Raw genomic sequence first — 12,723 nt, forward strand, 5'->3', positions numbered from 1 at the left:
AGACTGGGATTTCTAATTAGATGAAAGGTACCAGTGGTATGAAACACACACTTGTTGTATTCCACTTGTATGCACAATCATAGTGGGTCACAGGCTGAACAGATATCCACAGGTAGTACGTGGCAGTCAGGTGAACAGGTCGCCGGTGGCAGGAAACTAAGTCAGTGCGTCAGAGGAGGGAAAGCCGAGATTCAGTTTGTTAGGATGGGGGACAGTGCATTTGGAGGATGGGTGCAAGACTGAGTGTCCCGGAGCAAAATTCAGTGTTTGGATTGTTTTCTGGGTCTCTTCATCATTCTCTTACACTCTTGGCTCCATCATCATCACTGTCGTTGTCATCAGTGTCACTGTGATTGGTGTCACTGTGAGGACCACTCTCAGGGTCACTGTTGCTCTCAGCCTCCTCATCATCCCAGAACCACCTCATTTCTTCAGCTATGGGATCTTCTGCTTGCTGGGCCGGGTGTATTTCAATTTCTCCTGCTGGGATCTCTGCTCTGTTATTGACCCAGGGTCCTTCTACTTGAGGTGGATTTATTTCTGTGCCAGCTGCTGGAACAGCAGCCTCTTTCTCCTCTTCCTCATCAGCCTCTTCCTCATCCTTCTGAGGATTGTCCTCCTCAACATCATGTTGTTGCTGTTGATTAATAACTTGGCCCAGAACACGGAGAATTTCTTAAGTTAAGAGGCCGCGCAGCAGACCAATTTGAAGCCAGAGGACCATCGGGTGAATTGCTTCAAAATCTTCACTGTACTTGTACTCTGGATATTGTTCCATTTCATTTACTAAAAGATGTTATGACACTGTGGGTATGAGTTTGCTGTCTATTGTCCATAGCAGTCTTCAGTCTGGGTGTGTCCCTGCTGACTTTAAACATGCTGTGGTGGAACCTATTCTACAGCTCCAGACCTTTCTAGATAAAAATGGCATTAGTGAAGTATTTCAGTCTGGTTTTAAAGCCCACCACTGTACTGAAACTGCTTTTTAAAAAGGTTTTAATGACCTTTTCACTTTTGCTGACTTGGGAGATTCTGCCATTTTAATACTATTAGACCTCAGTGCTGCCTTTGATACCGTAGATCATAGGATTCTTATCTCTCGGCTTGAACACTGTCGGAGTCAAAGGGACTGCATTGGAGTGGTTTAAATCTTATCTGTCCAACCAAAGCTTTTCTGTTAGACTGGGGGATACATAATCCTCAAAAACCTCACTCGCTTGTGGGGTCCCCTAGGGGTCCATTCTTGGCCCAGTTCTCTTTTCAATTTATATACTCCCTATGGGTTCAGTTTTTTAAAAAACATGGCATCTCATTTCATTGTTATGCAGACGACTCACAGATTTAGCTGCCACTGAAACGTACATCTTTGAATCCTCTGTGTCACGGTTCTGGGTCAGTTTCTACCCAGTATTTTGAGTTTATTGTGTTTTGGTTTAATTTTGCATCAGGGTCTGTTTTCTTGTTCTCTTGTTGTGTTTATGATGATGATGATTATGATGTTTATTATTAGTTTCATGTTTCTGTTTAATTGTGTTTAGGATTTGTTCTTCGGTTGTGTCATTTTCTGTCTGTCTCTCAGTGTCAAGTCTGCGTCTTTGTGTGATGGTTTCTTGTTCCTGTTTTATTGTGAAGGTCTGCGTCTCATGTGAGTGTGTTCAGTTTTACCTCTTGTCTCGTCCCGTTGATTACTCCCAGCTGTGTCCCCCACCTGTGTGTAATCTCCCTGTGTTTGTCTGTGTGCATTTAAGTCGTGTCTTCTGTCTTTGTAGTTGCTGGTCTGTCTGTGTATCCACCATGTTTCATCCGTGTGTTCTCCCTGCTGTCCGTCGTCATTCTCCGCTGCTCATCCTCCTTCATGTTCATGTCCTGGTTTGTGTTCACTAGTTTAGTTGTTCTCAGTTTAGATAGCCTTCTGTTCCGTTTGCCGTTTGTCTATTTTTGTGTTCAATAAACCACCTCACCTTCGCGAGTGCCTGCGACAGCATAGAGGATCGCACTGGCCACAACAGACTCATAGAAAATCGTCAGAAAATGCTGAGGATTTTCTATGAGTCTGTTGTGGCCAGTGCGATCCTCTATGCTGTTGCATGCTGGGGGAGCAGGCTGAGGGTCGCAGATGCCAACAGACTTAATAAACTGATCCGTAAGGCCAGCAATGTTGTGGGGATGGAGCTGGACTCCCTCAAGGTGGTGTCGGAGAGGCGGATGCTGTCCAAGATAAAGACAATGTTGGATAACACCTCCCACCCACTCCATGACATGCTGGTCAGTCACAGGAGCTCGTTCAGTGAGAGACTGAGATTACCGAAAAGCACCACTGAACGACACAGGAAATCATTCCTGCCTGTGGCCATCTCCCTGTACAACGCATCCACTTAACACACTGTTTGCTGCTACAACTACACATGTTTCTTTTCCAACTATTTATTTATAAGTGACTTATGTATGTATGTATGTATATATATGTATATATTGTACTATTCTTAGTTAGCGTATTGTCTGTCTTGTCTTAATGTTGGTTTAAAATGGAGCACTGTAACAAAAAATAATTTCCCACAGGGATCAATAAAGTATTCTGATTCTGATTCTGATGATTCTGATTGGATCCTCATTTATTATTTTATACGGCTCATCTCACTCGCCATGACACTCTGAAGGGTTTGCTAGATGTCCAGGAGCAAAATTCAGAGTTTGAGTTGTTTTCTAGGTGCCCCATCTTCTTCTTCGTCATCATCCTCCTCCCTTGGTCTCCTCCTTGAACCTCCTGGTACTGGGCTGGGGGGCAGTGGCACAGGGGCATCCTGAACATTGTCTCTGCCATCATCATCGTCATTCTCATCAGTGTCATTGTTATCATTGTTGTTGTTATCAGTGTCACTGTGGTCGCTGTCACTGTCAGGACCACTCTCAGGGTCACTTTCATTGTCGCTGTCATCCTCCTCATCATCCCAGAACCACCTCATTTCTTCAGGAATGGGATCTTCTGCTTGCTGGGCCGGGTGTATTTCAATTTCCAGAGGTGTGGACTCGAGTCACATGACTTGGACTCGAGTCAGACTCGAGTCATTAATTTTATGACTTTAGACTTGACTTGAAATAATGTTCTAAGACTTGTGACTTGACTTGGACTTTTACACCAATGACTTGGGACTTGAATTGGACTTGAACCGGTTTACTTGAAAAGACTTGATATTTTACCCCAAATATAAAATTTAACATGCATATTATATAGAGATTGAAAATGTGACGTCATTCACGGGTAGAACCGCAAAGGATTCTGGGAACTCGTGGCAAGCGGTACTAGCGCACGCAGGCTTTCAATTGAAACCAGTCACACAGCGATAAAAAGAAACACAAAAATGTCAAGAAGCTGTTGTGTTATTAACTGCAATAGCTGGTCGCATGACAGCCACGGGAAGCCGACGGGTAAAGAGATCGGTTGTTATCGGATTACGTCGTTGAAGAGAAATTGTTCGAGCCATGTTTCCGAAGTAACAAAGATGCGACTGGATTGCAGCCATTCAAAGACCAATTATAACGTCCCAGAACCCTCCAGCTCACAGGTTAGTCTGCTCCAAGCATTTCCACAAAGGTCAGTCTGCTGTTGTAGTTAATGCGTCATTTTTCTTAACATAATTGGTGATATAGGTTACAAGCAAGTCTGGCGCTGAACAGAAATTGTCGCGCTATGCTCCTTTGTTTATTGTGCATAAATAGTGAATTGTCCTGACAGAATATTGTGTTTCGCTTCTGTTATTATGGTACATTGACAAAAACATATACTTTTATTCACAGGGTAAAACAGTTGTTTTGTATCACTAATTGCCCAGTGCGATTACAGCATACAATATTATTGTCACTGCTACATTTCTGTGATGCTACCAGAAATTATTTCCACTGCTAATTAATTACCGTTGAGCTCAAAGGTCCTATTAATAAACGGTTAACGAATGTGTATTTATGAAGACGATTTGTGAGACTGGTAAACTTATGATACGTACGATGGTCTTTCGTTCTACACGGTGCATTTCAAGGTCCTGCACCCATCCGTCGGTAAACTGTACCTGGGCTTGTTGCAGTGACCGGAAGTTACTAAACTTCATGAGTGTATGCAATCACTCCAAGAAGCGTATAATTATAAATATGCATATAAATATGCTACGATGAGATAGCTGACTTCATCTAACTAGCAAATGTTTTCCAGGCTACGTTGGTGATGCAGTTTTTTTTTAAATTACATTTTTTTAAAAATATCATTTATTTATGTATGATATTTTTGTCATGCGATTTTAAAGCCGGTCCTACAAGCGCATCCAAGAATAACATGCAGCTTATCTCAGAACTGTCGGTGAAAATTATTCTTGGAGCTAGGTTTAATTGAGCTGCATTTTAAAGAGGTGCAATTTCACAATTTGTGTATATTTTCTAAGTTCACTATTTTGTCATGTGTTGAGAAAAACACAGATTTTAAAATTACATGGTCTAATATTTACATTTAGCATAACTGCAACATTATTTTTTCGTTGTTTTTTTTTTTAAAGACTCGAAAGGACTTGAAATTCAAAATTTCAGACTTGTGACTTTACTTGGACTTTTACACCAGTGACTTGAGACTCGACTCTGACTTGCCTGACATTACTTGAGACTTGACTTGAGACTTGAGGATAAAGACTTGAGACTTACTTGAGACTTGCAAAACAATGACTTGGTCCCACCTCTGTCAATTTCTCCTGCTGGGATTTCTTCTCTGTTATTGACCCAGGGTCCTTCAACTTGAGGTGGATTTATTTCTATCCCCGCTACTGGAACATCAGCCTGTTCCTCCTCTTCGTTATCAGCCTCTTGATCATTGTCCTAAACTCTGTCCTCCTCCTCCTCATTTTGTTGCACTTGATGAATAACTTGGCCCAGAACACGGAGGTTTTCCTCAGTTAAGAGGCCGCTCAACACACCGTATTCAAGCCAGCGGACCATCGGCCGAATCGCTTCAAAATCCGGACGCTGTTGCAGTTCCAAAACCAGTTCATCGACTGGTACCCCTACAACAACAAACAGAGAAATATATTATTGTTATCATTCATATGATGAGAAAACTGTCCACAAATTCCAATTTATGCAAAATAACTACTTAGGGAACATACAAACATACGTCCACTACACTTATTACAGTGTGATTGCTCCTTCAAATAAAAAAGGCTTCATTCGATGAGCAGCAACGTGTAAATGTCCTCATGTCAGTTTTCCTCAGCCCTCACTCACTGTTGTAATGCACTATTAAATTCAATTATTAGGATTTTGTTATAATTAACTCATTCACTGCCATTGACGTCTATAGCCGTCAATTGCAGTGAATGAGTCAATGGGTTTAACTCATTCACTGCCAATGGCTGGCAGTGAATGAGTTAAGTGCAAAGTCTAAATCATTTTTATAAAGAGACATGTGTATTCCCAGTGCACCAGGAAATACACAGTACCACACGGATGTTTTCAGGGCTCAGAGCAGCCTCTGGGCTTGTGTGACTGAGGCCTTAAAACTTCAGAAACTTTCATGTGTAGAAACAAACTGTCAGATAATCCATGAGAAAAACTGCAAAGAGAGACCACACTCTTGTCACAACCCTGAAAACACGGGGGAAAGAATCACGAACGTGATATTTAGTTGTCTCTCTCATGCAGTAGTTTACAGCGGTCCCTCGTTTATCGCGGGAGTTATGTTCTAAGAATAACCCGCGACAGGTGAAATCAGAAGTAGCCAACTTTTTTTTTTTTTTTTTTTTACAATTAAAAGATGTTTTAAGGCTGGAAAACCTCTCACTACACACTTTATACACTTTTCTCAGACAGGCACGAACATTTTCACACTTTTCTCTTTTGTTTAAACTCTCGAAGTTCAAACCTTCGTAGAAACATAAGTCCAGTATTATAGAATGAAACCAAAGGCACCCGCAGGAGCCTCTGACGGTGCAAAACGTTTCGTCGGCATTGCTGTGTTTGATGGGGAGAAAACTTACAACATACAGTACAGCACAGAGTCACACTGCTAGCGATTGAAGATGTGTGTAAATTCGACAAGCTAAACGCATTCTGTACTGTACAGCAGCGGTCCCCATCCTAAAACCAGTTTAATGTCACCTTTAAGGTGTGGCGGATAAATACAACAAAATAAAATGATACGACCAAGACAAAAACTGTGGTATTTTGTAAATATAATATATAATAATATCTAACTTTATTAGCAGCGTCCTCCTGAAATGCACCAACAACATTGAGAGTAACGTCCGATCCTCTCTGCGCCTTAATGCTCTCTGGTCGCTATGGTAACGCGTAAATAGTTATTTTAAAATAAGACAACTACACCAGGGGAAAAGACCCAGGAAAACCGATAAAAACCCTGAAAACCATAAATTTCACAGCCTCAACTCTCGCGGCCCGGTACCAAACGACTCACGGACCGGTACCGGCAAAGAGGAGAGCGCGCGAAAGCCCCCTGGTGGAGGATGGAGTCACTAACAATTGATCCCAGAAAGGCGATTAGTAATGGACTAATAAAATGACAACCATTAATGCAACATGAAAAAAATAATAACAATTTTCTTATCGTATTTACATCGTTTTTATGCTTATGGCACCTAATATGAATTAGTATTAACTGTATACACCTTTGCTTTGTTGTGAAACCCTATGAATAACAGCTGTATTGAGCTTTTTGATACTGCCTATGGGGAATAACAGTAGTCTTCCAAACTATCACACACTTACTTTGAATCGGTAGTCTGTCTCCTCTGTCCATTCTTCTGGGATGATACACAATCTGGAGGAAACTAAAGCAGTACAGCTCTCAAACTTTACGGACTCAAACTTATCCAGAGTTATGACACAGTCCTTAAAATGCTGTGAAATCTTTTAGCTCTTTAAAAACGCGGAGTAAATGTAGACTAATCGCCACTGAATGCTGCGAGGAACGCTGCCAACTGGTAACTGATATTTCTTCACCAACTATTCAAATATAATGACGATGAGATGAACGTTACAGGTTAACTTTAGTTTTGCGTTCTGACTCTTCGGTGACGTCATCGATTGAAGCTGCTCAACGTTCTGTTGGTGAAAAAACGTCACTTTGAAACTTTTACAGGTGAAGCATTTTTTTTTACAGTTTTGAAGGTATTATAGTGACAGAAAGAGGCCACGAGATGGCGCCATTTTTCACGTAGTTGATACCGTTGGCTGTTTGGTTTCTGTTCACACCCCTCCACGAGTGTTTTGCATAAAGTATTCAGGCTCATGATTTCTGCTTCCTCTCTGGCTGAATTATATTATATTAAATTAAATTAAGGAAACTAGAGCGAGTCTTTCATCAGTAATTAGTTATTTTAAACACTTTTCTACCTAAAGTGCATTTTTGGTGCTTTACATGTTTGCTGAACTGCTTCATGGGCTAAAAACCTTCTGATTCGTTAGACGCTGACTCTGTTCTTCAAATAAAATCTAAACTTTTTCATTTGGCTTCCTGGATTGCCAAGTTTGAAAATAAAAGCATTCAACAGAGTGTCAAAATGTGTTGTGTAATTGTAGAAACACTGAACAAAAATATGAATGCAACACTTTGGTTTTTGCTCCCATTTTTCATGAGCTGAACTCAAAGATATGAAACATTTTCTACATGCACAAAACACCCATTACTCTCAAATCAGTCTAAATCTCTGTCAGTGAGCACTTCTCCTTTGCATCCCACCTCACAAGTGTGGCATATTAAGGTGCTGATTAGACAGCATGACTATTGCACAGGTGTGCCTTAGACTGCCCACAATAAATGGGCCTACAGGAGGGTGAGCCCATATATCTTTTTTTAGGCTGCACTTGGCCAGGCCACATGGGCAAAGGCCCAGCCATCAGGCTCTCTCTCTGCAGCTGCAGTCACAACTGACAACATACAAAAAGGACGACGACCTGATGAATTTTCTTTAAAAATATCATTTTTAAAAATGGCTGCCAATATTTATTTCAGACAGTGTGACAATAATTACAGTTTACAGCTTTCAAAAATCATGTTCACCACTCAGCTGTTTTAGGGAATACACCAAATACCATGTGTTATTATAATGTGGTCAACGTATTTTCACTTTATTTGTCACAAAGTTCATCTGCTTTTCATGTTGGTGCATTTCCACATCTCATTGTTCAAGCAGCAGGTTTATCTTGAAAACATGCATTTTCCCCCCCAAGGCTGGTAAGGCGTTAGAATATTCAACCGTTGCTTTGGTTTCAGACGTCAGTGATTGTGGCTAAATGCACTTTTTTTTTCCCTTATTTTCTCAAAAACAGATTCACTAACTGTCAATTTGTTTTCTGTTTTACTATTAAAAAAATATTACAATACCATTTGCTTCCATTGGGCTGGAGAGGCATCTGGGTGACAGTGATCACAACTTTGTACAGTTTGTTAAAAATCTACTCTACTATGTAACAGTATCTGTGTGAGGTGACCTGCACCCCTAGTGTCTGCTCAGTAGCTGAGTATCTGTTGCGCAGAACTGCTTTGCTGCTGAGGGGTGGCTGGCTGGCTCTGGCTGGGCCGGCCTGGATCTGGGCCCTGGCTCTGGGCCTCGTGACTCTCCCCATGTGCACCCTCCACCACTGGAGTGACCTGGCTGCCCTCAGCTGCAGGTACAGGCCTCCATGCCAGAGTCGGGGCCTCTAGCTGGTGGCCCATGGGGTTGACCAGAGTGGCGAAGTTGATGAAATGGGCGACGGACTGGGGTGTCCTGCTTCCAGCAGAACCTACAGTCTCTGGGATGAGTTCTGCAGACCGGTTGTGCAGCACAGCGGAGCCACTGACTGTGTCAAAGGTGACCGTGAGGATGGAGTTGTCCAGTGTGAGGGGCCGGTCGCTGGCTGTCAGGTGGCCCACGGCGACAGGCTGCAGGCTGGTAAACTGGGCAGGGGCGTGGCTGGTGATGGGCGTGACTGTGATGTTGGCCAGTCCCACTGAGCTGTTGGGGAAGGAGGCTGATGGAGCACTGGGGTCGGTCAGAACCACCACCTGAAACGGCAACAATGAAATCAATTGCAACTTGATGATGAAAGCAGCTCATCTGGTGCCAAAGCACAACACTGTTGTTATAATCTAAGTTTGTAAGGAACAGCAACTGGCTGAGGCCGTGAGTCAAGCACAGCCAGCGATCCTGGCAGACCAGCTGACTGAACTGAACTGAATTTTATTGCATTCACATAGCACGAAATGACAACAACGGTCACTTCAAGGTGATTTATATTGTAAAGACTTTACAATAATGCAGAGAAAACCCCAACAATTAGACACCACCCAGTGATCAAGCACACGGTGACAGCGGGAAGGAAAAACTCCCTTTTAACAGGAAGGAACGTGTTGTTACTGATGCTGCCGCTCTCCCGGCCTCTTGGCTTTCCATACTGCACATGTTAGGAAAGTTCCAGAACAGAGGCCAAATATAAATTACTCCAGCTGGAAAAACAGCCTTATATTGACTCAAGAAATAATGTAGTAAACACATCTGAAAAATAAATAAATAAAATCAGAAACTATGTCTTATTTCACATTTTTAAATCAAACTATTTAAGCATCATGCCACTTTGTATAGTTATATTATTAAAATTGTTAAAGGTCTAATGTGTTTGAGCACATCTGTAATCACAAAGCCTTAGCTGTCAATTGTGGCTTCAAGCGTTGCACTGCATTTGTGTAATTTCATAACACTGTCTTAACAGTAGGAAAACAATTTGATATTATAAATGTAATCATTTTGTGGTTTGACTGTGTGTATTTTACACCTGCTTTACTCAACAGATCCACATTTTATCCTACAATTCCCAATGAAGTCATAACTACTAGGTCAACAATTACCAAAGTCAGCAATTTATTAGGTTATGTAACATTATAGTCCATTCAAAAAAACTTTATTAGACAACTGCCACAGTTATTTCATATCAAATAATCAACAAAACAAGTGCAAATCCAGATTTATTCAGCCTTTCATCGGCAATGTCGAGCCAGCCGCTGTGGGTGACTTAAGGGCTCTTCAGGGAGAAAAACTTCAGTCTGTGTTTTCCTTTTTAATCAGGCCGCCTGCCTTTATCCACTTATCGTGGTGTTCGGGGGGAAAGAAGTTGGACACGTTATTGTAGCAACAAAACAGAATCTTCTGGGGGAAATGTGCACACGTACCTGCTGGATGCTCTGTACAGCAGAGCTCATCTCAGTCTCATCACCGACAATGCCTTGATTCAGCAAAATCAACGTATTCATCAGACTCAGAGAGCTCCGGCTCAGCTGAGCTTCTCTGCTTCTTCTTGGGGTGTCGGGAAGGTCGACTGGGCCGCTTCTGACACATCCCGTCTTTTTCCATGGTCAGAGAGGGCTGCAGAAGGAAGTGAAACATCTTTAGAGTACAGAAAAATGCAGATTTTAAGGCAGCTGACACCACAGACATACTTAATCCAATATGGTTTCTTGTTGTTTGTCAGTGTTTCCATAGCTACACCTCCCTAAAACCACCTCACTTGTCAATAAGGTCAAAGGTCAAGGTCAAGGTCAAATCTATTTATGTAGCACATTTCAAACAGCCGATGCTGCACAAAGTCCTTAACAATATAAAAATGCCAATAAAAAGCAACAATGTAATACAATAATAACAATATAAAACAATAATAGGACAATAAAAGAATTAAAACAATAACTAAAACTATTTAAAATAAGACCAGAATGCTTGGGTCATAGTGTGTTAAAAGCCAGGGCATAAAATGTGTCTTTAGTAGTGATTTCAATTGCTCAAGTGTTTGTGCAGATCTAATATTTAGGGGGAGACTATTCCAGAGTCTGGGACCTGTCACAGAGAAGGCTCTATCACCACGAGATTGGAGACAAGTCCGTGGGATGGACAGCATTCATTTTGAGCTAGACCTCATGGTTTTTCCTGGAGCATAAACAGAGAGGAGCTCAGACAGGTAAGAAGGCGCTCGGGCATTAAGTGACTTAAAAACAAAAAGTAAAAGTTTAAATTGGATCCTGTCAGAGACAGGAAGCCAGTGTAAAGAAGCTAAAACTAGGGTTATACGCTCTCTCCGTTTGATACCAGTTAGCAGGCGAGCAGCTGCATTTTGGACCATCTGAAGACAATGGATGGAGGCCTGGTCTAGACCAAATACAATGAATCGTTTTTGGTCTGTGGTGTCAGAAATCCAGAATTTTATTCTAACCTGCACAATGCTGATAGATGAATCATCCTTTGACAAATTTTCCTGAAGTTCATCAAACTCGTCGATTCTCACAGACACCACCTGTAGGCATATAGGAGAAGGACAGCATTTCAGGTCGAGTCTGCCTTTAGGGTGCTGTAATATGGGTTGTTTCCTCTCAGGTCTGACCCCACTCACCTCGGGATGTTTGCGTCGCAGGTGTCGGTTCATAGAAGCGCGAGTGGACACCTTTGTCCCGCAGAGGCGACACGACTGGGCCTCTACCTTTTCATGGGTCAGGTGGACGTGCTTCTGCAGCATGTACTCTGTCAGATATTTCTTATTGCATGTGGGACATGTCCACGTCTTACCCACTGCAGCAACAGAGAAGGAGAGGAGGTCAGCTCAACAGCATCACTTAGTATGAAGCCTCAAATTAAACTCTATCATATTCAATGTTGTGTGTAATGCACTCCAAACCATCTTTGCTTTGTGTTGTTGGATTTGTGATTTTTTGGGCCATATTGATGACCCTCTGGAGTGCCTTTCTGTGTGCTGTGGTGCAGCTGGAGAACCACACACCGATGCAATATGTCAGCACACTTTCAGTGGAGCAGCGGTAGAAGACTGTCAGCAGCTCCTTCTTCAGGTCCATTTTTCTGAGGATTCTCAGAAAGTGGAGACGCTGTTGGGCCTTCTTTAAGACCGCAGAGGTGTTAGAGCTCCATTGGAGGTCTGTGTCTATGTGCACACCCAGAAACTTGAATTTTAGGGCAAAATTAGGGCAAAGACAGTGTGGTGGGGCTAAACAGACAAAAAGAATTACAGCGACTGTGTTTGAACGTGTGCATGGAAAAATACAAACACACAAATTTGTGTAGAGAAAGATTTCTGACATTGCTTAAGACCTGTGTTTCTCTCTGTTGGTGGTCTCATCGTATCCTCACTATGCTGTTTCTTCCCTCCGTGTTCTAAGTAATTCCTGGTTCCTGGCTTACTTTGAGTTTTCCTATTTCTAGTTTTGAGTTGTTTTGCATTTATAGCAGTAATTTCCAACAATAAAGCTGCCACTTTCAGTTACATTTACCGTGTGAGTCTTGTGTTTGTGTCCTGAACAATGAATACTGAGAACAGAAACACACAGGTACAATCTGAGGGTACGACACAACACTGACACAAAGAAACACTGGGCTTAAATACACTGAGGAAGTCATCAAGGAATTAGAGACAGAAGGGGAACACAGCTGGGAGGAATGAGACCTAAGGAGACAGGGGAGCGAAACTAGAAACACAGTTAGTGGGTCAGGTTAATTAGTAACTCTAAATTTCCCACAGGTGTGAATGTGAGTGAGAATGGTTGTCTGTTCCTACGTGTTAGCCCTGCGACAGACTGGCGACCCCCTGAAAAAGGAAAAGCAGAAGAGAACGGATGGTCATTTATTTGTATATATTAGTTGTTCCTGTCTGATAATTGTGACTTGAAAATAATTGTGTGTTTTAAGTGGTTTCTAA

General features: G+C 42.0%; 1 protein-coding gene across 1 annotated transcript; it reads right to left on the bottom strand.

Moving 5' to 3' along the window:
- Nucleotides 1-8,370: 8,370 nt before the first annotated feature.
- Nucleotides 8,371-10,396, bottom strand: LOC113027295 (PR domain zinc finger protein 15-like). The gene is made up of 2 exons (XM_080304137.1): nucleotides 10,202-10,396; nucleotides 8,371-9,040 (listed from the first exon to the last, which is right to left on the bottom strand). The coding sequence occupies exons 1-2, from the start codon at nucleotides 10,280-10,282 to the stop codon at nucleotides 8,504-8,506; spliced, it is 618 nt and encodes a 205-aa protein (XP_080160263.1). The 5' UTR covers nucleotides 10,283-10,396; the 3' UTR covers nucleotides 8,371-8,503.
- Nucleotides 10,397-12,723: the final 2,327 nt, after the last annotated feature.

The sequence above is a fragment of the Astatotilapia calliptera genome, chromosome 7, assembly GCF_964374335.1.
Source record: "Astatotilapia calliptera chromosome 7, fAstCal68.1, whole genome shotgun sequence".
Taxonomy (NCBI): Eukaryota; Metazoa; Chordata; class Actinopteri; order Cichliformes; family Cichlidae; genus Astatotilapia; species Astatotilapia calliptera.